This window comes from Lepidothrix coronata, unplaced genomic scaffold (assembly GCF_001604755.1).
Source record: "Lepidothrix coronata isolate B3197 unplaced genomic scaffold, Lepidothrix_coronata-1.0 Scaffold177, whole genome shotgun sequence".
Lineage (NCBI taxonomy): Eukaryota > Metazoa > Chordata > Aves > Passeriformes > Pipridae > Lepidothrix > Lepidothrix coronata.
This window is the reverse complement of record NW_016690357.1, coordinates 999,709-1,024,297: the sequence shown is the minus strand read 5'-3', so window position 1 is coordinate 1,024,297 and position 24,589 is coordinate 999,709. Positions and strand designations below refer to the sequence as shown.

Here is a 24,589-nt window from a genome sequence, read left to right as displayed (position 1 = left end):
TATCAACAGTATTGCTTGGCTTGTTGCAAAATGAGCAGTTTGGAGGTAATGTCAGACAAATCTGGATTGCAAAAGTACTTTCTCAGAATAATGTTTTGAGTAACCACTGAAATGTTAAAAAGTAATTGTGATAATTCTGATTTACAGATTAATTTGATTCTTGGAAGTACAATATAAGAGGAATCTGCAAATCTACAGTTGCTTATTCTGTTCCTTTCTAAATAGCCCTTTTCTTTTCCTTTATTCTTTTTTTCACCACTTTCTTTATAAGTAGTGAAATTATTCTACTCTGAGGCAAATTCTTTTGCATGTTGCTGTCTCCTGTCTGGTAAAATAATTAATTGTATTTTATTCCCTTGCTTATGTTTTTTTTTTTTTTTTTTTTTTAATCCCCCCCCCCTTTAGCACCTTCCTATTGGCTAGACTATAATAAAAGGTTCATAAGGAGTTTTTCTCCATTTAACAATTCATAAAAGGAAGATACACATTTTTCTTGATTCTCTTATGAAATTATGTAATATTTCCACATATGAAAAAGGTAAATATTATTAGTTTATTAACTGGCAAAAGGTAGTCAGTGTCATTTTATCCAATACTGATTTTGTGCAGAATAAAAAGCACAAACCGCACTTCTGTTTGAACTAGGTAACCTGGCTGCTACATCAGCTCCATCTGTGTCACCACCACTACCATCCGTTCCTGAAGTTGTAGCAGAGATGATCAAAGGCAGCATTTACTTAAGGTGTACCTTTGGCGTTCCTTCTGCAAACAGCTCTGTTGGATTCATTGTAACTTGGTCAAGACTTTCCCCTGAAGGTATCAAAGAAGAACTTACACACGAAACAGCAGTTCATACCTTCTCACTTCTAGAACTAGATGGGATAAACGTCAGACTTGGAGACAGAGTATGTTAACACTTAATTATAATTTCTCTGTAACTTTGTAAATATGACCCAGTAGACACTAAAAGTGATCAGAGATCCAGCACCATGCTGTATAATTTTTCCTGGAAGAAGCCTACTGCCTCTACTTGTTTACACCAACAGTGCCCATATGAATGTGTAAATACCACAGAACATATCAGTAATTACCACTTCCTTTAAGGTTTTGAGACTGTCTCACTACAATGTAGTATGCATCCAGGAGGTAAATTTTTATTAACGTTGCATCTTCTTCACCCTCTACTGTGATTTTAATTCAATACTGTAAATTAGGAGGATTTTTGGATGCAATTGCATCTCAATGAGAGGCTGTAAGAGCCAGAGGTTATGAGAAGCTGTGTTGTTGATTCATTAAATAGATTTTTTTCTCTGAATCAATAATGAGCTGCTGCTTAATGGTTTTGTCTCTAGGATTGTATTTAAATGGTTTAATTTCTGCCATCAGAAATTACTCAGTGTGAGTACCTGCATTACCTTTCATGGTAGCAGAATCAAGACACAGGCTTTCATAGTAACTTTGAGAAGCACTGGAAAAATCAATAAATATATTTACAAAATACAGGTTATTTTTCCAGGCCAAAATAAAAACAAAAAAAACATGTGGTTGTTGTGCATCTGTGTGTTCAAGCCAAAGACAGGCTGCTTAGATAGCTTATGCACAACAATAACAATTGTTAAATCCTTAAAAATCATTCAGGGACTTCAGTGACAGTCAAAGGGAAAGACACAGTCATAAGTTACCTGCTGCTGCTATGAATCTTTGGTTTTTTACAGGATTGGAAATATTGCATGTGGTCAACATATCTCAAAACGGATACAACAAAATTAAAAAATAAAACAACGAAGCCAAACACAAAACCGAAGCAAACCCACAGTGTCTAGTATCAGGGAACTAGTTCAGTGGAGGGAAATCACAGCGAATTCATCATCTTGAAAAAGATTATCCAGGCCTGTAACATCAGAAAAGCATAATCTAAGACCTAATGGGCACAAAAAATAACTAAAGGGCAAAAAATGTGAAACGGAAAAAAAAAAGAAGTAAATAACATGTTGTCAAGTGTAGAACACATTTTTGCAAGACATCATGGGTTGCAGAAATGCTCCAGAAAAAAATGTTTAAATCTGGGGAGAGTCAGGTATTCGTTAAAAGGATGACTTATATGCAGCTTTTAGTTCAAGAAGTCTCTGCACCACTGGTAGTGTACGCCAGGAAAAGGTCTTAGGTAGCTCGATCTGTTTCTGGTTTTTTTTCTATGCTGTATTTACCAATTACCACTGGCAACTGGTAACTTCTGGTGCAATCAGAACACTGGCCATGACGAATCCATTGAACTGACCCATGGTGACTGGGTTTTGTCTTTATTTGACCGCTTCATACCAAAAATGTATTCTATTTTGCTGGTTTTGCCCTACAGGTCTACTGTAGCTGTTCTGCTTTTTTCATGGAGAAGCCAGATGTACAAAGCTCTTCAGTTGAGAGCAAGGAATTTTTTGCTGGAATTAAGGTAATTTTTAAAAAACATTATGTTCTACTTTATTGTCGTAGGAATCTTTGAGTATTGCTACAGCAGCCATTCCTCTGACTAGAAGGCACTTAAAATGTATTAATTGTGAATTAATAGAGCGTGTTGTCGGCTCTTCGTGTACTCAAGGTGCAGGAAGGCTGAATTGGCACCTTGCACATGTAGTGCAAGCCTTGGATTCCAGCAGCTTGAGCCAACTCTGGCCCAGTGTTTATAAACATGGAGAGCCATGGCTCAGACCTGAGCCCAGGGACACTGTTGTCCATTAGTTTAATACTGCTGCCATTTCTGGCATGATGTTGTCCTTTGCCAACAGGCTCTTATGGCATGTGACTGACAGGACAGTCTAGGCTGGGCCTTCTTCCCAGGAGTGAGGGAAGGTGAGGCCAACCTGATGTGGGCTTAAAGGGGGAAACTGGGACATGATCTGTGAGTTCTGTGGATACATCTGTAGGGACCCATTCACTGGCCAGGAATGGGACCCCAGTCCAGGAAAGACATACTGCATGTCCTTACGTGTTGGGTATAGTCTTATTGACTTAGCCTGAGCTTATGTTTCTGCAGGATCAGGGCCCAGATTTATGTCATGTAAGTGCAGGTCTGAAGTGTACACTGCAAAGGCCCAATGTGTTATTTTTGTTGCCCTGTGAGGCTGAGTTCAGAATTTTACCCAGTGTACCAAGCTCAGCTGTAGGCCCCTGTTACTGATCTCTAGTTGCATTTTCCATTATACATCTTTAGCGAGCTGTATTGTAAGCTGATGGAGAAGAATCCCAGGAGAAATATGGTGCTTTCAGACTCTTTTGGGAATTGTTTCCTGTAGGTAACTTTCCCTCTCTTTCCCTCCCCACTCCCCCAAGACAGTACACCAAACTGTATCTTAGCTTCCAGGAGTTACATGGAGAATACATTTTTGTGGGGTTAATGTGGTGTGTTAGTTTCGTACGTTTCTATCTAGCCTTTAATCTTGCCTTTTGCTTATCCTTGCCCCTTTTCCCACCTCTTGAAGGCTCTGGCTGTAGCATCCCCATCTTTTCTCAACATGCTGCTGCTCCTCAGCCCATGTAAACAAGCACTCCTAGCTGGTTAGTAAGCAGTGCTGCAGTTTACTCACAAAGCATGCATTTTAAGTAGAGTTTCTTCTGTGTTAGATACATCCAGAAACTTATGATATATCAGAAGATGGGAAGGAATACAGACTGACAATAGAAAGTAGCATTCCTATTCCTTGTCCTGAGTTTAGCCATCTTGAAAGTGACTGCAAAATCTCACTGACATTAAATAGTGTTGATGTAGGTAAGTATTACACTGATTTCGTTGCATTTTGTATGTTTAATATATTTTTCTAAATGTTCCTGCTGTATCTTTTCTTGGAGAAGCTATTACACTGTAAAATATTTTCTAAAATGTTAAAGTGTTCACAAGCTGTATATGATTCTGCGGAAAGTATGGAAGAGTATGACCATATTACTTGTTGAAGTTAGGTGGTTTTTTACAGCTGTTGATAGCCACATTCTTTAACTCGAATAGACAGAATACTTTAATACTTGTAAAGTTTAATTCAGTTAATTTTGTTTACGTGTTGCTTTCCAAGTACTATATATGCAGTACCAAAGTCCTCATTTTTTACTGTTATTGACATTTTCTGTAGTACTTTCTCAAGCACAAGTCCCATGAACCAGGAAGAGCAGACAACTATTTTTATGTCACATTAGCAAGCCTATCATGATTTCCATTAGTCTATCGAAGTGGGAAATTCAAAAACAATTTCTTGGGGGTGTGTATGAAGGTGTAGAGAGGAGGTTTTGCATGACCAAATGCAAGAAAAAAGCATAATTATTTTAATTTATGAAAGAGTACGTAGAAAAGTTATTATGTATATTAAAACTAGTATACAAAATGTGACTTATTTAGAGGAAAAATTCACTAATTATGTATTTTCTTTAAAACAGGTAAAGAGCAGTTAGGTTTAAACTTGGCTCTTTCTTCTTGTCATGTGGATCTTCTCCAGAAACCCTGCAATGATGGAATCTGTAGTCAAGCTGTAATTTATTTCACTGCTGTGACAGACTTCATGCAGGATGGAGACAGAATTACCAGAATTGCAGTTGAACCTATACCCAGTGAGAATTTCCTGTGGAATGGCTATGTTCCAGAAAGCACACAGGTTGAAAATCTTCATGTTAAGCTCCATAAACTAACCAGAAGTATGGCTGATGTTAATGAAGTTTCTATTTCAGTCATGACTTCCTAACTCACACCAAGATTTCTAAGTAGTCAGTTTTAATTTTTTTATTTTCATTTAAATTCTGTGTTTTCATTTAAGTTAATTTTTTTTACATTTTAGTATTGATATAACTACTCAGTTTGATTGAAAGCATAATATAATATCTGTATTAGAATGTGAACTAGTATACTAAGATAAATAATGTACCTGAGTCTGTTTATTTCCAAATCTGACATGGCTTACTATTTGCTGCTTTATTCTGAAGATTACAGTTAAGGATCTACCCACTGCCTACTGCTACTCATTTACTGATCCTCATATAATTACGTTTGATGGAAGGTAATTACTGAATTGCTGCTCTTAACTTAAAGCATGTGGGGATTTTTTGTGGATGGTTTTGGTGGGCTGTTTTATTTATTTAAGCATTTATATATTTATTTCAAATCTCTGCTGGTGATACAAGTCAGATGTAGTTTTCTGTAACAGCACTGAAGTTTCTTGGGGTTTTTTTTGACAATAAGGATAAATGTGCTTCAGTTTGTAAAAAAAGCTTGCCAGTCATGATGAGGTTTGTAATATTTGCATTTCTAAAGGCAAGCTTTGGGGTTGTGGCAAGAGAATGAAACAAATAGACTATTTTACTTTCTAGAGCCATATGTCAAGAGAGGAGAGGATGCTGTGCAGTCTGTTGACTATGAAAGATAGTAATGCTCATATATGAACCATGATAAAATGATTAATTAGACAAAACTTTTAATGCAAAGGTGTTTCCAATCAACGGCATAGTTTCCCTATTTCTGTGTGTCAGTATCTGAATCCTTGTAAGGATCAAGTTCCTAGAAGCTTTTTACTGTCTGTGTAGCATTTTGCTGAGTTTATTAGTGGCATTGAAAGCAATAGTGGCATTGACAGCACTTAGTACTGTCACTTGCACGTCACTGGCCTTCTTTTTGAAGTGAAGACAACTTCCTTGGACACAGCTGTTGTGGTTTTGCTATGCTTCTTTCTTTCAAAATGTTTCTAATTCTCAAAAGATGTCTGAACAAACACATGCTCCAAGCCTGAGACTTTCATATTCTCTGTTCAGTAGAAGCACATTTCTTCAAGTAGCAGGGCGAAAAGAAAGAGGGTATGTTGCTTTCAAATAAGGATGTTCAGACCACAGCTCCACTCCTGTGAACTTGATAACAGAAGGAAAAATGAAGGTTGTGATTGATTCTCTGGCAGAACTGTGACTAGTAATAATAAAGTCAATGGAGTTATCCTGATCTTGCACTTTCTCCTTCAGTAGAAGTTTTAGGGATGTCTTCACTGAGCATTTTAACTGTGGATGCATTGTGATCAAGTTTCCTTGTGAAGCAGTGTTTTACTGTGATGTGGTCTGTCAGAAAGCATATGCTGCAGGGAAAGAACTTTCTTTTTAAGTATAAACTATGTTGCTACTTTATTTTACAAATTGAGGAAACAAATAGAAAAGGAACTGTCTGCACTGAATCATGGACAATCTTATGCAGTCCCAGTAGGGCAGCCATCTGCAGTTTGTCTGCAGGCCCATTATATACAAAGCAAATTGCCAGTCTACAATTAACTGTCAAATGCCATTTATAGCCAAGAGGCTGTTAAACTCACAGCAAAAGTTTGGGGGTTTTCTTTCCATTCTTTCTTCTTTTTCTTTCTTGCTGCTCAATCATTAAATTGGCTATTTTAACCTTGCTTCAGGGGACAGATGGCAACCCTAAGGAAAAAAAGCAAGTTGCTATTTATGGTTTTCATTTTAAATATTCTTTGGGAATAAGCACTCCCCATCTCCATCTTAATAAAGCAGACCTTTTTAAAAAAGATGTGACTTTCAAAATCATTTTGTCAAGGGTACTTGTGCAATTTTCAGCAGCTGCCCCCACATGCACGCTGCTGTGCATCTTATTGCTCTCTCTGCATAGGTATACTGTTGCAGAAACAGAAAGGTTGAGAAGTACCCTCCAGTTCCCTGTCATATGCAGTGTTAAAAAAAAAATCAAAGAATGTCAAAGGCTTCATGGTTATGTTTCCATTCACAGCCATTGTCTACATATACTCCACTTCTAATACTTCTTTAATTCCTTATTTTTCTGGTGTAAAAATAAGGTTTAATTTTTTTTCTTTTTTTGATTTAATGCTGCACAGAGGAAGATATGATGGTGTTTCTTCAGGATAAGTTGTGTGTTAGTCTGCAGGCTGTACTGTTTGTTTTCTCTGACTCAGGAAAATGAGTTGCATTATCAAAGTTCACCAAATATTAGAAATTTGTTTGAAGATAAAGTTGCTGACATGTGGTGATTATAACCAAAGTGATATCACATGCTGTTCTTTTGATTCCAGAGTCTACGACAATTTTAAAAGAGGAACATTTGTTCTCTATAAGAGTACATCTCGAGATTTTGAAGTTCATGTGCGCCAGTGGGACTGTGGAAGTCTTCACTACCCAGCATCCTGCAACTGTGGCTTTGTTGCCAAGGAAGGAAGTGATATAATTGCATTTGACATGTGCAGTGGTCAGCTACATGAATCACAGCCACACTTATTTGTAATAAACAGAGACACAACAAGAAGCAATGTCAGAGTCACTGAATCCTACCTAGGAAGAAAAGTAACAGTAAGTAGTGAATAATTGCTTACGGAATAGGTAAAATTAAAAACCATGTTTCTCATGATGGTATCTTCAATCTCATTTTAGATTTTGTTTTCTTCTGGAGCTTTCATTCGTGCTGATGTGAGCAAATGGGGAATAAGCATAACGCTTAGGGCCCCCAGTTCAGATTACAGACATACAGTGGGACTCTGTGGCACCTTTGATGGAATTGTGGAGAATGACTATCACACTGCAAGTGGGGTGGAAATCCCAAATCATGCTAATGTTCCTTTTTCTTTTATTGAGGAATGGAGGTAACAATTGTTCTGTTTAAATTAACTGTCATAATTTTTGGTTCTTCACACTCTTAAAAACTTGTCAAAATACTAAAAGAAAAAATCTTCTCAAGTTTTTAAGTTAATGTTAGAATGCTTCAATGCATTCCATAATTAATTTAAGAGAAAATTGAAACTGAAGTGCCAAATAAGTATTTAAGTACTATTATGTAAGATTAGTTTGATTAGGTTTGAACGAAGTATCAAGGTATACAGAAAATATCCACTCATCTCAATTCTTTTATTATAAGTTATTCTTGAGTTTTTGTGTCTTAATTGGCCTTTAAATATAGCTGTGTGTTGCAGATTCAGTGACATGCTGTAAAAGTATGAAACAGCAAAGAACAAAATGTTAATACTTTAATAACACAATTAAGATAGTTCAGATGATACAGTTTCATCTTTTTCTTTCTTGTCTAGAATTTTACCAGGAGATAGCTTGTTTGACAAAACACCTGTTTCTTTAACATCTTCGAGAAAAGTAGTCTTCTGTGACTGTGCACTTGAAGATGATGGATTATATCCATCAGTGAACAAACTGGAGACAGTTTCTCAGTCAGAACTTCCACTGTCTTGTAAAGAAAGTGGAAATGGTAGATTTCTTTCTTTGATACCAGGACTGGATGTCACTGCTGAGTATCTTGGTCCTACTGATCTTGTCAGAGGCTTTAAGAAACGTTCGTCTGCACATGAAATGGATTCATCTACACTTCTGCAGAGGCAGGATAATCAAACCAAACTTCACAAAACATCACGAGTAAACTCACGTGTCTTGGCAACCTCAGTGAGAAATATTGGTACAGAAAGAGAAGGAAGTTCAAGCTCAGGCAGTAGAAAAAATTCTCAGCGTTACAGTAGTCATCTTCTCAAAAGTCTGTCAGTTATAAGTAGAGGGAAGCGTCAAAATTATTATGACTACCATCCAGTATTCCTATTCCAAAGTCTCAGCCAAACAGACTTAGAGGAATATAGTTATTTTTTCCCAGAGGACCATGCCACTGACGCAGACCAAAAGTTCCTTCCTTCTTGGCCCACACCTTCAGGCCTCACCGAGTCTAGTGCTCTGTTACTCTGCCAGCAGGCAATAGCTAATTCCAGTATAGGAAGATCTTGTGGTGCCCTTCTTGGCCGGAGAACAGAGGATGCAATCAATATGTGTGTTAAAGATTTGCTGCTGAAAGATGACCTCAGCTGGGCAGAAGCTTCCTTACCTCTTCTGGAGAATGAATGTGAGAGAAGAATTTTAGAAGAAATAAATTACAACCCACAGGAACTTGAAGGCTCAGTTGAGAGCCTACTTACTGCATTAAAGTGTCCCAGTCTCTGCAGTGGTAATGGGGAATGTACAGAATGGGGCTGTGCATGTTTTCAAGGATACAGCTCGTATGACTGCAGCATACTGTCTGGTAAGTGGGGGGAGATTTAAGTGAGGGATTTACTTAAATAATGCTCCTGCAACATACATGTATTTTTCTCTCCTGCTTTTGTACACAGACAAGGGTGGCCCTGTTTATTACCCAATAAATTACTTGCCCTTAACTACAGCTATAAATATTTTCCATTCAGCCTTCTTGTTTCCAAAGGACAAAACATGGGCTTACTTTCTGGTATGCCAGATTTAAAAAGTTTACCACTTTGTCAGTTTGCAATCCAGAGTGTTGCCCCAAGAGATTGGCAATGTTTCCACACACTGTCTTCTTCAGAGAAGATCTCCCTTCCCCAGTATTTTATAGTCTATGTGATCCTGTTTACTAACAGGATCTGTAAGTGGGATGTTCTTCTCTTTATTGCTGTTACATGTCTGTAAGATAACTATTAGATATGATTGGATTAGAATCGATGGTGAAGAAAAAAAAAAGATACAGTATATAGAGCTGGGCAGGATTTTTTAAATTTTCAATAAATAAGACGGTCACTAAAAATTCAGTTAAGTAGGTACACAGGAAAAATATAAACTCTACTACAAAACTCAAAACTCTTTCAAAATAAAACCTGCTAATATTTTGTTTTGCAATGGTGTTTTTGTTTTAGTGACCTACTTAAAAGCAAATAAAGAGGTATTCTTTCTATAAAAAGAAATCTTTTATTCCTCTTGAAGTCAAATAAGATGGTTTTACTACATAAAAACTATTTTTAGTATTCTAATCTGTCAAATTATTTCCCGAAATAACTTCCACCTGAGATATTTTTCTTTAGTCCTTAATTAAAAAAAAAAATCCCATTGTAAATTATTACATAACCATCACCTTTCCTGTTCCTATTACTAGGGCCTGAGTTTCATTTTGATTTTATTCTGCCAATGTGATGTAAAGAACCATAGTTGAAAAAGCAAAACACATATTCACAAGTCTTTTTTGTCTGTTGAATTTTCTCTGCTTCATAATATTCAAGTTCTAAGAGCAGACAGAAGCCTAGCTTTAAATTTAGGATTCATTTTAACAATAAAAAAAATCTTTCTGTTTATGCCTTTCTTCAGCTGGGTCCAGATTTCGTTGTTTACATAGTTTTCATAGTTGGATAGAAAAATAAACATATTGCTTAATGTAAATGCATATTAATGAGTTAATATACTGGCATTTATTGTCTAATCTCTACTTCCAAGACGAGGCTCCAGAAATTACAGAGCTGGAGAATGCTGGGCTGTGTGATATTCGACAGTATGACTGCACATCAGCGAGAGTTTTTGGACATGGCTTCAGGGAGTCATTGAATCTGAAATGTGAAATCATCAAATTGCAAGTAGGTCTCCCTGAGCAGTGACAATTATATTTTAAGCTTCTTGTAAACGAGAGACAAAATGTCTAACATATTATTCATTGATGTGGGTACAACCCAGTGCTTCAGTGAAAGCTAAAAGCAAAGGCTCTCAGCACTTTGCAGCAGACAATGAATTCTTTGCAAGATTGCCATTTCCTCCATGATAAGAGAAATACAAAACATAATGGGAATGCTCAGCAGCTGAGAGGGAGATAACAGCATAGGGCAGCTATCCATCAGAAAAGGGCAAGGGCAACCCTGTTAGTAACAACCAGTACATCGTTGTTCATTTTTTTCAGTGCTTATGGAGAGGAATTCAAGTACCACTTCTTTGAAAAAGGACAGCGAGGTTAAAGACATTACTAGATTTCTGCCTAAATTCTAATGCTTGAAATAGCCCTTTATAAACAAAATAAATCTGTTAGGAAAAGAGAAAGGCATTTTTCATGTGTTGTCCATTTCCCTGAGGCTATTTAATGGTATACATCAGCTCTATAATGTAGATTTGAACAGGAAATTAAAAAAATTGCATGGTAAATGTTGTATGGTAAACTAAGGGGATCTGTATAGAGAGACTGTTGTTATTCAGACTTAGAATTTGCTCAAGGCAAATTTATAAGCAGTTTACAAGTTTTGGCTGGAATAAGCAATCAGCAATTACAAGTTTTTATGTTGTGTTAGACACGAGCAAAAAAAGCTTCAAAGTAAAACTGTGTTTCATTGATGTGATGCTGGAGGGGGTGAGAGTTGGCAAAAGGGGAACCATTCAATGGGAAATTATGTTCTTGAGACAAAAGGTTTTCTTAGCTAGTTCTGGCAGATGTTAAAATTATTTTGACAGAATAAGCAATGCTGGCTATAGATTTCTCTTAAACTCAACATATATCCACTCAACTTGGCTTGAAATGATAGTCAAGAGTAAGTTTACACTCCATTAGGTTAGAAGACTTTTAGACCATGCTCACCGGAAGTCAATTATTGGGAATTCACTTATCACAGTTTGAAATGTCTCAGTTTTAACTTGTGGCAAGATATTCTGAAGTCTCTCTTTTAGGTGGTGCATTTAGCTCCTGGCTACAAAAACTTTCTATTTAATCACTTTTAGTGATGATCTGTTCACTGACAAGAGCCAATTTACTGCTGTTAGCTGCAGTTGAGGAGAAAGCTGCAAATTTTTTGCTTGAGAATACAAAAGAAAGGAAGTTTGGGGGTTTGTTTTGTTTTGTTTTTCAGGATGGAGTAATAGTGAATTTATGGAAATGTCAATGGACTTGCAACAGAACTCCCCATATTTTGAAATTGAGCTTAAATGATTATAATTTCATAGGGGAGGCATTTTGACAGAATTAAGAATTTCTTAGTTTCAATATTTTCACTTTTGAAATGTTAGATCAAATCTGTTGTCCACAGAGTGTCTTACCCAGCATATGGTAGGAACTTGATAGAGGTTTGGGTTGGACATGGCCAGCAAGCTATGACTACAGAGATACAGAATTGAAATGTAAAGCATGAGTCTGTGTTTAACCTCTGCAAAATGAAAATATGGTTTTACTTCCTTCTGGTTTACACTGAACCCTAGAAGTAAGTTTTTCTATGAACCTAATGAGCTGGAATGCTAGTAGATCTGAGGGCTTTTTAATTGGTTTTTGAAAGGTGAATCTGATTCTGAAAAAATTATCTGAACTTGCCTCCAGATAATAACAAAAGATTTCTGGAGAAATAGACTGTATCACTTTTCAAAGGTTACAGTACTAAATGCACTCAAAATTGTATATTTAGAAATATTTAGCATTTATACTTTTACTTACCCTTGCTGTGAATTATTTAACTGAATACATGGTGAAAGAAAAACAAAATGTTTGATTGGAACAGAAATAGCTCATATGTCTTTTTAGCAAAAGTGTTTAATTTTCTGTCTTTGAAAAAAAAAACAACAAAAAACCCCACAAAAAACCCCACAAAGGCTTATACAGCGGATGATCTATGTGAGGACTGGGATTGAATAAACGTCTCAATCAGCTTTGGTAACTAGAAAATGTGCCAGTTCAGTAAAACCTAGTCAAGCTCAAAATTATTTTTAATTTCTTAAATTAATTTCTGTTCTCTTGATTCTTAGGCTGTCTGGATTCTTACTTCCATCTAACTTTATTTTTTTTTCATATGCTTATTCCTACTTCCACATCAATACTTCAGTCAAACAGTATTATCATCCTTATTCTGTTACCTTGAACTCTCAAGATGGATCCTTGGATGACTTGTCTTCAGTGTAGTTTAGAAGAAAAGTCTACAGGGTCAATGGTGTCTTGTCCTATTCAAAATCTACTGGCTTGTACAAGGGCTAAAAGGCTCAGTGCCAGTGTTCCCCCAGCACCCAGAATGATACCTGAGCTCTGCCAAAAACCTCATCTGTTCCTCCGATTAAAGCCTGTCCTCACATGGGAGCAGAGATGGAGTGTGACAGAGGCACTTGCATGTCAGCTCGGTGCCGTTGCAGGACCACCCACTGTTTAACCCTCCTATTACTCCCCAGTTGGAAGAACTCTTTGTCCTTGACAGTGCAGTGCCAAAGGGCTGTGCGTCAGCAAGGCTTCTCTGCCTTTCTTCCACAGTAGCAGGCTTCGCTAAAAATCTGTGTGTGCAAATAATGTCATTTAATATTTGCCACCGCATTCTAACCCAGACACATTAGATTTGTTCAAAACTGTACAATACATGTGTTTTTTCTCTCTGATAAAAATATTTGCATGATGTGTTTCACTGAAAAACAGATTTTCTGTCTTACCATTTAGTATAGTAATAGACAATGGATTCCTGGAGAACTTCTAACTATGCCAGCTGTCTTCCAAAATGCCAGGACTGTCGACTGCCAATTACCAAATGATGGGCAGCAGTCTGATGTCATGGATGTGGTTGATGATAAACCCATTGCTAAGTGGCAAATAAAGGTATTTACAGAAATATTCACTTACAAATATTCCTATTAGATGAAAATATATCACGTAGATGTTATTCTTTTTTCAATGGTTCTAAAGGTAGAACTCAGCTTGCCTGACTTGGGGTCTCAGTTTCATCACCTAAGCTGAGTGTTGAGTGTCATTTGAGAGTGTTCTCCTGCAGGGGGACTGTAGATATGACCTACATCCTACAGAGACACTTGTTCTTCAAGAGTAGAAGTTACCCTAGAGCATTTCAAATAACATTGGGTACATTTATGGTAGAATTGAATTGAGCCCAGGCTATATGTACTAATCCCTGTGTGAGGCAGATGTCTGAGCTCTCATACGGATTGAGTCAATAAGGTCAAGAGAGTGTACATACTGTTCAACTTACCCTAAAGTAGACACCTACATGTGGTTGGTCAAATATCTGCCTAGACTTATGGGCAGGTTTGATTAGATTTCTGATGACTGTTGTGAGAGTTTAAATACCCATATATAGTTGTCTGTTGCTAAGTGGAAGCTCACGTCAGCAGCCCACATTGGTGATCTATCTATTGATACCTGTATTGGTTAATCCATTTTTGCTGTACACCTTGCAGATTTCTAATGATGGACTCATTTATAGCAACTCTAAAACAATGATATTATATGATGGAGCCTGTCAGATATGTGAATCACAAGAATCTGGATTATGTACGTTAAAGGTATGTGTTTCACTACTCTCCATTATGAATAAAATGCATTTTTTCAGGCAGAAAAAAAATGTAGAAAAATCAGCAGAATGTATCCTGTTCTTTTTCCAACAGGGATTTTCTATGCACAGAAATGATATGCACAGAAGGACAAGCTGAGATGAGGCAATTTTAAATGTAAAGAATCAAACCAAAAGCACTTCATATAATTACCAAATAAAAACAAACTTACTGTCAGTTACTTAGATTTAAAAACAAGCTTAGTTGTTTAATGGAAGTGCAGAATTATTAGATTTTATTTGGTGCTATACAAATTCATAACCAATTTGATAACAAAAAATATTAATAAATCACATTTTTATTTCTCTAAAAGGAGAAAACATGCAACATAGATGGACTCTGTTATGGTGAAGGAGACACAAATCCAACCAGCCCTTGCTTACTCTGCAGACCTGACATATCAAAGTTAACTTGGTCAGTTGTTGAAAGTAAGTTCTAAATAGTTCTTTTGTAATACCAAGAAGTTGAAAGTCTACTAAGCGTTTATATTTATGGAAATAGTGATGGTTTAATTTTAACTATTTACAAATAACTAATGAAAATTAACAACTTTCGGTTTAATTGGCACTTCGAAGTCTTTTGGTATTTAGCAAGCTACACCCACATATGGTTGTCTTCAACATATAGAAAGTCTTTTAAAAAAATTATTCTGATACCGAACAGGTGGAGATCACAAACTGAATTAAATTACATGTGATATTTATTAGACCCTTAATATTTGGACATCATCTACATCAATGGCATAGATACCTGGCCTAAATATTTGAAAGTATATCCAAAGTTTTCATACTTCAATCCATTTAGAAACCACACTATGTAAAGAAGACCTAAAATTTTCCTTTTCCTTTTCCATAGTATAAAGTTCTAGACTAGACATTGTAATTCTTTTGGCTCAGATTTTGTATTTTCCATTGGTGTTTATGTGTATGAATGTGCTGGCAAGACTCTGCCTTGATTGGAAAGGGTCTTGTGTGAATGGGACTCCTGGTGCCTGTATTGGTGAATCTTGTCCTCATTCAGACTTGTACTGAAAGCCAGCGTAGCTATACCTATTTCAAAAGAGTGAAACCTGAATGAAAGGAATGAAATGAAACTCATCCAGCAGTCAGGAAGTCAAGGGATTTCCATCTTATAGTCATACAGTTAAAATATAGTGGTTAAATTCAATAATTTTTTTTTTGATGTATAGATGCAGTGCATTACAAGCTCTTGCAAAGTAAAAGCAATTTCTTGGTTATGTTTCTATAGTTAAAATGAAAATATGAAGTGTTTTTTCTGTGCCATACCAATGGCATTAGAATTTAAGAGAAAAAATTCAATGTGACTTCCTTAATAGAAAGATATTATCCTTTTAATTTTTTTAAGTATACTGTAACTTTTGCTTAAAAGGTGAAAACATCTTCTTTGTTACAGACAATCAGCCTCCAGTCCTTGAAACTTCTCAGGTTATGCTACAGACTTTTTATGGAGAAGATTTTGTATATCAGTTTTTGGCTTCAGATCCAGAGGGCTCTGCTATTCATTTCACATTGGATTCTGGTCCAGAAGGTGCCAGTCTTTCCCCATCAGGTCTCCTTTTGTGGAAAGCTCTGTCAACAAATCTCCATAAATTAACATTTTCTTTGACAGATGACTGCAATGCAACAACTAAGGTAGAAATAGAGGTAATGACTATTACAGTAAAATGACACCTACTAGTAAGATATTTAAGATATCTAATTACAGAACTCATTGCTAGTTCATTAAAAAAATAGAAAACTGTCTTATTGGGCATGTCTTGTAGGTCAGTGTAAAATCATGTGATTGCCTAAATAATGGCTCATGTGTGACAAACATTAATTTCCCACCTGGAAGTGGAAGATATCTTTGTGTGTGTGTGGCTGGATTTGAAGGTGATCTCTGTGAAGGGAATACTGATGACTGTAGACTTAACCAGTGTGGTATTGGCAGATGTGTGGATGGAATAAACAGCTATTACTGTGAATGTCCACCTGAACTTCAAGGTAAATTGCTACTTTATTTACACACATTTATCACATTCAGTGATAAATAGGAGTTTCTAATTATATGTCTGAAATTGTATTTTTTTAATTTTTGACCGTAAATAGCTTACTGTTAGATTATGAAGAAATTTTCTGTTCTGGTGATAAAGATATATGGTATGCTTCAAGATTTTTCTTGCATGAATACAATGGTTGTTTATTTTGGTTTACTATGAAAGCGAATTTCCATTGTTTTTCTCCACAGAGGTAAACTCAGCAATATGGAGAAACATAGGAATGATGAGTTTGGTTACAGTGTGATTTCTCCTGCAGATAAACATGTAGTTCCCACAGCTCATTTTCTCCATATTCTGCAATAAGCAAGATACTTAATATAAGATGAAAAAATGTGAATTGCAAACTTAGCTGTTCTTATTAGCTGTACTGAAATTATAGATACTTTTTTCTCTATTTCAGCACTGGCATACATTGTACTTTTATAAATATGCCATCAAAGTCTAGTGACCCAATATTATAGAAAAATTTAAATCTGTATTTTAATGCAGGTAAACACTGTGAAGAGGATGTAGATGAATGTGTATCCAGTCCTTGCTTCCCTGGAGTATTTTGCTTCAATACTTTTGGTTCTTACTATTGTGGTCCATGCCCAAATAATCTGCAAGGAGATGGGAAGTCATGTTATGGTAAAATTCCTTGTTTTTCAGAAGAGTGGTACTATCTTACTGTCATTTGGATTAAATATCTTTGATTATGCTTCATGTTTCTAACAGTAACTTAAAACTCTTTTCTGTAGTCAGCAAAACAGGACTGTGTCTCTGGTGATGGCAACATCAGACTGTACTGGATTTCATAGCTGTAAAAAACTTCTTCTAGTGACAAGAAAAAAAAACATACAAAACACCCCAATTCTTTTATATCAAAGTAGAATACAATGAAATTTTGGGGGGAGCTTCTTCATTATTTTCATAATATGAGAAATTATTGACAAAATATTTTTCTATTAGATTGATTAGCATAGAATTATTTACCCAAATCAAGGCATTTGCCAAATAAGGTGCCCAAATATTTATTTACAATGCAATTACTGCATAACTTGAATTTTTAAAATACTCTGTTAAAAACTTTTTTAAAGTTATTAAAAAAAATATTTAAGAAATATTTTTTACTTTTTATCTGCTTTCTGAATTTTGAGTTGTTTTTATCTATTGAAACTTTAACTTTTACTTTATTTAAAGTTGAAACAAATGTAGCTACTTCTGTGCACTACTGATGTGCCTTCACATATTTTTTTAGAAAGCTTTGAAGACACTGATGTTGAAAGGAAGGATTCCACAGGAAAAATTGGAGGGAATAAAGGTGATTTCTTTTCATAAAGAGAATTGAATTTCCAATTCACATACTGATAAGAATATAGTTGTCAAACAAAGGTCCTAGTCAGTTTTATGTTAGTTTAATTTTTCAGTTTGACACAATTTAATTCATTACTGGGGTTGTATTCTGATCTGAAAAATGAGACTGAAATGTCAATATCAACAAATCCCTTAGGTCAGTCAAGTAATTATATTAAGAGTGTGATGTATGACACTCCTAGAGTTGCCTTTTGTTTTAGTGACTAACCACTGACATAAAATAGGTAACCTGGGGATAGGAACATCTGTTATATGAGATAAGCAAAAGTTTATGGCATTATGTTGAATGCCATTTTCCTGCTTTAACTCAAAGGAAAGGTGAAAGATGTGGCAAGTGACTGTCTTTATTCTAAAACTCTAAATGCTGTTGCTGGCATTTCCAGGTCTGTGCCTGCTGGGGCTTTCTTTGCAGGAAATTCTCGTGTGTCTTTTCCGTTTATCTCTGCATTGTTGTTGAGGGAGAAGGGAGGTACTCTCTCACTCCACTGCCAATGCTGGATAACTCTTCATCAGCTGCAAAATGGTTTGCTTTTCAGCATTAGGAGATAGAACTCTAATAAAATTCAGTAAAGTTTAACCTTTTGTGGACCACTTTTTAGGACTATTGTAAATGGATTGGGGTTTCATTCTTCCTCTGCCCCATAATGCTGAAAGACCACATATAGCATTCCAGCAGTCTTGGATTACAGTGCCTTACTCCTTTCCACAGACTTCCAACTTTTCTTGGGCAGAATATGAAGAAGGTTTCATTCATTTTGCACTCCTTTCAATGAGGAGGCTGAGTCAGTCTCTGTTGTTTAGCAAACACATGCAAAACCTACTAATAAAACCCATGTAGAAACTTTAAGAAAGTTGCTTAAAAAGTTTGAAGAGTAAAAGATGGTAATACTTTTGCAACAAGGTGGTGGATTATTCACCGAGAATACTGTCCATGGTGCATCAGTAAGTAAAATCATCTATATACTTGTGATTAAATCTCTGCTTCTGGACTCTCAGCTTATTACTAGCACTTAGACACACTGATGAACCATATGCAGTATCTTTTCTTTAAATTCTTTCAGTAACCTGGCTGGAAGCCATATATGGATCTGATAATCTGCTCTGACAGTAAATCTCTTTATTGACGTGGTATGGGAAAATCTCTGCTATCTAACTCATATATATGGTGATTTCTCCTTGTCTTCCAGCCAAGAAAAGGCCATGGTGAGGGTGGAAAAGGATGTAAACAGAATACCTTGATCTTCTCTAATTCTACCACTTAGGTTCTACTGCTTACATTCTGATGTTGCACATGGAGGGACTTCTTGAATCACAGAATGAATGGGCTGTATGTTTATCTGTTCAGAAAGCATTCCCCATGCTCAGAAGGAAAAGAGTCTGTGGTCACATACTTTTTCCCCCCTTTCTTTCTAACATGCTGCAGGGTTTCAACAATCATCCTTTGAGAAGGTTTTAAGCATCTCAAGCTATATTCCCAGTTCTACAGATGTCCCAGAGAGATTTATTTCTACAGAAATGGTCAGTAGCAGCACACCATCAGCCTCCACAGTAAAAACAATCACTGCCTGGAAGTCACTTAATTCTCAGAGAAGTGCTTCTTTACAACCTGCTGTTACTGGAAACATTGCTCACACTCTCAGGACCATCAGTGGTCACCTTGCTGACATGGAAGTGAGTTCTTCAGTACATACTGTGATGACTGCGTCTTCAGGGAGCCATGCTGTATCACCTGAGAAAAGAACAAGGTCACAAACTGAGGCCTACAGCTATTTTGACACTAGCAGGAAGACTTCTCCTAGCAGCAGAGCAAATATAAGCAAAGGACTTTCTTTGCCAAGCAAAGCATTCAAAGGTGGCAATGCTCAGAGAGTTCTGCACCTATTAGCCAAGCATAAAGCAAGTAATTTACCTTTTGCCCCTGTCAAAGTCACTGTCCCACCAAAAATGCTTCCTGAAGAACTGAGTGAAGCAGTGATTCCTAAAGCAATAACCTGTACTGACTTACCCTGTTTTCCTGGTGTACACTGTGAGCCAAGTCAGGATGGAAGCATCAGGTGTGGTCGTTGTCCTAATGGTTATTATGGAGATGGCTTCACTTGCAGAGGTATTACAAATAACTGAACTTAAATGCCTTCAAAAAAAGAATATTGAGATGTCTTTATAACTTGAAAGTACATTGTTACTGTATAATCAGTGAAAAGCACGGTGTATTGAATTTTCTCACTTTCATTATTAATATTGGCATAGCCTACAGGCTTTTAGTTGTATGGATGCACTTAAAAATATTTTCCTGATGTGTCTTAGACTCCCATTTACAGACAGTGGCATAACGGATTCTCTGTGATTTGTGCATTATGTTAGGCAAAGCACAGTTGTGTGAAATGCAACTTCTATTTTCCTTATTCCCTTTGTTTTCTTCATTGCCTTTCAGCAAGATGTAGACAAACATGTGGCAAAAATATGGAGTGTGTTGCACCCAATATTTGTAAATGCAAGCCTGGTTATGCTGGTTTTAACTGTCAGACTGGTGAGTATGGTATTTTGATTTTGCCTGTGGTAACTCATATGCACAAATTAATGATTTGAAGAGTGATATTGATTTTTTCACACAGCTCTGTGCAGACCTGATTGCAAAAACCATGGGAAGTGCATTAAGCCAAATGTCTGTGAATGTCTACCAGGATACAGTGGCTCCACTTGTGAGGAAGGTAAATAGAGTATTTTTTGCTTTTGAATACATAAATACCCAAAGGATGCTGTGAACAACTTCCATGACTGTTCATTCTGACAGCAAAGAGGTGTGCTCATTTTACTTTTACTTTAACAGAACCCTTAAGTAACACAATATATATCCTAATTTTCTTGATATAAATTGTAAATGTTGCTTGTGATTGGATATTCCTAAATTTAGCTTTTGCTGTAAATAGAGGACTTCACCAGTGAATGTAATTGCCCCTAAGCTAAACAGTCCTGAAGAGTGGGAAATACTCTCTGGAAATTGTGTCAGGTTTCTTTTTTTCAGGGTGGCCACCACTGTTGAGACTGTGTACTCTTGGAATGAAATTCTTGTTGTTATTCTTGTCAAAAGGCATTGCATATGTCTCCTTATTTTATTTCCAGTTTTTTGCTCACTGTCAGTTATTAACATTTCCCTTTCTATAAAGCATGACCAATCCATGCATCTTTGTGGAGCTGATTTCTTGAACCACATAATTCTGTACCTGCAGCACATTGTAAACCACCCTGTCAAAATGGAGGCACATGTTTGGCCAGAAATCTCTGCACCTGCCCATATGGCTTTGTGGGACCAAGATGTGATACAAGTAAGCAAAAGAGCATGAGGGAAAAATACAGAACATTTGCTTCTGTTGTTCAGGAGCAAGAAAGTAAATTATGGTTTAAGTTTTTATGCACTCTGTCTAATGCTAGCAAATGACATAATACCTCTGCCTCTTTGAAGGAGCCCATACTTGGGCTTTTTGAACATTAGATAATATTTGCACATAAGTTTAAAACATAATGGACTATTAAAGTTTGGCTAGCTTTCATCCTGGTAATTTTTATCGTTCAGAGAGTCCAAATTTAGACATGCTGTTTATATATAATTCACCTGAATGTAATACTTTATTAACCTGGAATTGAGAAAGTTCTTTGTCTCCTCCTCAAATCCCAGCACTTTTGGACTCAGTTTTTCTTGTTCTAGTCTCGTTTGTGACACTAAAAAAAAAAAAAAAAAGCTGTTCTTTGTTAAGGAGTACTAAAGAGAATGAGATGTACTCTTGAAGAACTGATTCATGGTTTTCCAGAGCCATGATACTTAAATGTCTTTGCTTGTTAGTCTCGTGTCACTATGAGCCCTTGTGATGGAAGACATTTGACTGAACTTTCGTGGAGTCCATCAAACTCATCATGTTACATGGTCCACTTGTCTCTTAGTATAGCATTTCCCATTTGTTTTAGAATTTTTTGAAATTTTCTATGTTTTTAACACTGAATATAACCAAACCATGGATAATTGCATGGAAAGACATTTTATTTACTTTGTTGTCTGGTGCTAGCTATTATGGGTTTGAGACTGGGTTAATCTGTTCAGCAATTCCTCTTCAGCTAGTGGAATTGTATGTTATTTCCAGTGTTGATATGTAGGAAAGAACTGTAATATTAATCAAGCATAATTTGTAACATATCTCTTTCTCTCTCTTCACCCCGATCTCCTCCCCCGCCTTCTCCTTTGTTTTTGCCCAACGTTTTGGATTCTAGTGGTTTGCAACAGACATTGTGAAAATGGTGGTGAATGTCTCACTCCAGACATCTGCCAGTGTAAACCTGGGTGGTATGGACCTACATGCAGTACAGGTAACACTCCTGCAACTTCCATGTTCCTAAGAGGGTGTCCCTGGGACCTCCCATAGTTTGAAATCTGGAACTGTGTGGCTCAGAGAGCAGAGATGGGCAGCTGCTTACTGCAGCAGAGCTCCAGCACTCCCTCATGACTCTGCATGTAGTTTTGCTGCCAGCAGCACCTCTTGGAAGTCTTACACTGATCCTTTAATTTTGGTGAAGATTCTGTGGGAATGGTGTTACCTGCAGTTATCTTAGGTGTTTAGTTCCAGTCCTTGCAACACACACACATTTTTTTATATACTTTATTTGGATGTCATGCTTCCCACTCTTCCTGACCCTATTTCTGCAGCAATGTGTGATCCTGTGTGTCTCAATGGTGGTTCCTGTACTAAGCCAGATGTTTGCCTCTGTCCACATGGATTCTTCGGTGGCCAGTGTCAGAATGGTAATATTTTATATTTTTTCTTACCCTCACCCCTTAGCTGCCAGTATGAGACAATGTGTGAGAAAACAGTAAGACACGAAATTAACAATCAAGTCATGTACCTGAGAAGTGGTGCAAAACAAATATTGTGTTATTTTTTAGATTTTATGACTGATTCAATGAGTGTTCAAGGAGAAGGGAGACTTAAAATTTGTCTTGTCTTCCACTCAACATTTGAGTGGAAGTGCCATTGTATATTTTGTGTAGTCTAGTTACTCATGTACACATACAGTTGCCATCCTTGACCCCTTTTTATCTGATTTTGTCTTTACTATTGATGTTGGCACCAAACCACATTAATATGATTTTTACAACACTGGCCTGATAGTTCTGAATGTCTATACAAGCTGTCAGAATCTTAGTCTTGCTCTCTTGTTTCATAGAAGTATATCACTAAGGCAAACAAAATACTAACTACAGCCTTTTCCTCCTGTTTCTGTCTTTTAGCTGTCTGCAGCCCGCCTTGTAAGAATGGTGGTCATTGCATGAGAAATAATGTCTGTACTTGTCCTGATGGGTACACGGGTGGAAGATGTGAAAAAAGTAAGCCAGTGTTAAAATCCTTCCAGGATCCAAAAATAACCAACAAATTATTCTGTAATCAGTTAAATGTATTGAACAGCACATGGTTTTGATTTTAAGGTATCTGTGAGCCAAGGTGTATGAATGGAGGAAGATGTGTCGGCCCCAACATTTGCTCTTGTCCTTCAGGATGGAGAGGAAAAAGATGTGACACTCGTAAGTACCTTGTAGTTAACAGGAGAACTATACCTTACAAGTAAGATATGATTTAAGGTTACTCTGTCCACACAAGTAATAGGAAGTTAGTGCCAAAGTACTTAAGTATATACACATGTTGAAAAAAATAGTAGTCTGTAACTTGGAAGAGAAATTAAGGATGGAGAACTAATACCATGCAGTTCTTAGGATAAATCATGAGACCAAAATATCTTTTTAAGTTCTTGTATAGCAAATATTATCTGTTTCTTTCTTAATTCTTGTCTAAATAAGAAATATCCATATTTCTGCAAGGAGTTGAGTTCAATAAAGTCAAAGAAATTCAATTTGTGCTGTAGGATATAAAAACAGATAGAAAAAGAAGTTCAGTGAAAGATGGGAAAACTGTGGAAACGGTGGGAAGTGATTGAAATAGAAGATGCAACGAGCACAAGCTCTTTAGGACAGGCAGAAATAGGACTGTGATGGTAGAACATCTGTGGGTCACATTATATCTTAATGAAGATACTGATGGTGCATAAAGAAAATGTATAAAATGTGTCAGCGTGGATAAAAGCACAATCTGCATGAAAATCAGCATGAGGCTGGGTGGTAGAAATCCCATAGCTAAAGTGTTAGTGTCTGTCATAGTACTCACGCGAGGCTCAGGAACTGATGCGGGCAATGAGCTCTCTAATGGCACGGAGGAAAAACAGTTTTCCCTGTATTACTTTCTGTAATTATTGGAAAGGGTTTTTTTTTTTTGGTTGAAAAAAATATTACCAGTATGGACATGGATGAGATATTCTTGGACACTCTGGAAGAGAGATTTGATTATCAAATAGGCACCTAATGAATGGAAACAATAGCAGGTTAATTATCGTTTAATAAGCAGGGGCAAATGTGCAGAAAAATGGGTCACAGAAAATAACTTTGGATCAAATGTTCATGAGTTGATTCACCATGTGTTCAGTTGCATGACAGACAAAGATCTCTCACCAAGGTATGGGGTTTAGAAAGGTAAATTTAGAAAAAGCAAAGCTATTTAGCATATTTCAGGCTTTTGTAGCAATCTGTGATGCCACAGAACATCTCAATCTGTGCTTTGGCTGTAGGGCTTTTTGTTTCCAGTTGCCTTTATTCTTTAATATCCTATTGATCTTAGATAGATAGTTCAGTGAAGATGATGTGACTCTTGTGTATGGAAAGCACTCAACCTCTCATGGGCATCCTGAAATCTGAGTCATAAGTCAAAGTAATCACTTGGAATTTAACCAAACTTTGTGATAATGTTTGTGCAGCAATCTGTCTTCAGGAATGTAAGAATGGTGGGGAGTGTATTGGACCGAGTACATGTCATTGTCCTCCGCAGTGGGAAGGAATCCAATGCCAAACACGTAAGAATTATGTGACCTGAAACCTCTTGCTTCAGCACAATTCAGACTGCACAGTACAGCCATATGCAGAGCCTTGAAGTTCTACACCTTGGTTGTATTTTACCCTAATCTGTGTCAAAGGCAGGATAAAGAGTAGAGATTCCTCTGCCCATT

General features: G+C 36.6%; 1 protein-coding gene across 1 annotated transcript in view; it reads left to right on the top strand.

Annotated features, from left to right (window-relative positions):
* The window catches only part of VWDE (von Willebrand factor D and EGF domains), a 33,398-nt gene that overhangs the window by 5,312 nt on the left and 3,497 nt on the right, over positions 1-24,589 (top strand). The window contains exons 4-28 of the mRNA XM_017830368.1: positions 646-905; positions 2,357-2,446; positions 3,616-3,760; positions 4,417-4,631; positions 4,957-5,030; positions 7,050-7,323; positions 7,405-7,613; positions 8,055-9,040; positions 10,237-10,373; positions 13,181-13,336; positions 13,930-14,034; positions 14,396-14,510; positions 15,496-15,746; positions 15,866-16,085; positions 16,631-16,768; positions 17,379-17,441; positions 18,918-19,598; positions 19,926-20,021; positions 20,107-20,202; positions 20,722-20,817; positions 21,755-21,850; positions 22,188-22,283; positions 22,770-22,865; positions 22,965-23,060; positions 24,341-24,436. Coding sequence (XP_017685857.1) covers positions 646-905; positions 2,357-2,446; positions 3,616-3,760; positions 4,417-4,631; positions 4,957-5,030; positions 7,050-7,323; positions 7,405-7,613; positions 8,055-9,040; positions 10,237-10,373; positions 13,181-13,336; positions 13,930-14,034; positions 14,396-14,510; positions 15,496-15,746; positions 15,866-16,085; positions 16,631-16,768; positions 17,379-17,441; positions 18,918-19,598; positions 19,926-20,021; positions 20,107-20,202; positions 20,722-20,817; positions 21,755-21,850; positions 22,188-22,283; positions 22,770-22,865; positions 22,965-23,060; positions 24,341-24,436 — 4,887 coding nt within the window. The remainder of the gene's footprint in view (positions 1-645; positions 906-2,356; positions 2,447-3,615; positions 3,761-4,416; positions 4,632-4,956; positions 5,031-7,049; positions 7,324-7,404; positions 7,614-8,054; positions 9,041-10,236; positions 10,374-13,180; positions 13,337-13,929; positions 14,035-14,395; positions 14,511-15,495; positions 15,747-15,865; positions 16,086-16,630; positions 16,769-17,378; positions 17,442-18,917; positions 19,599-19,925; positions 20,022-20,106; positions 20,203-20,721; positions 20,818-21,754; positions 21,851-22,187; positions 22,284-22,769; positions 22,866-22,964; positions 23,061-24,340; positions 24,437-24,589) is intronic.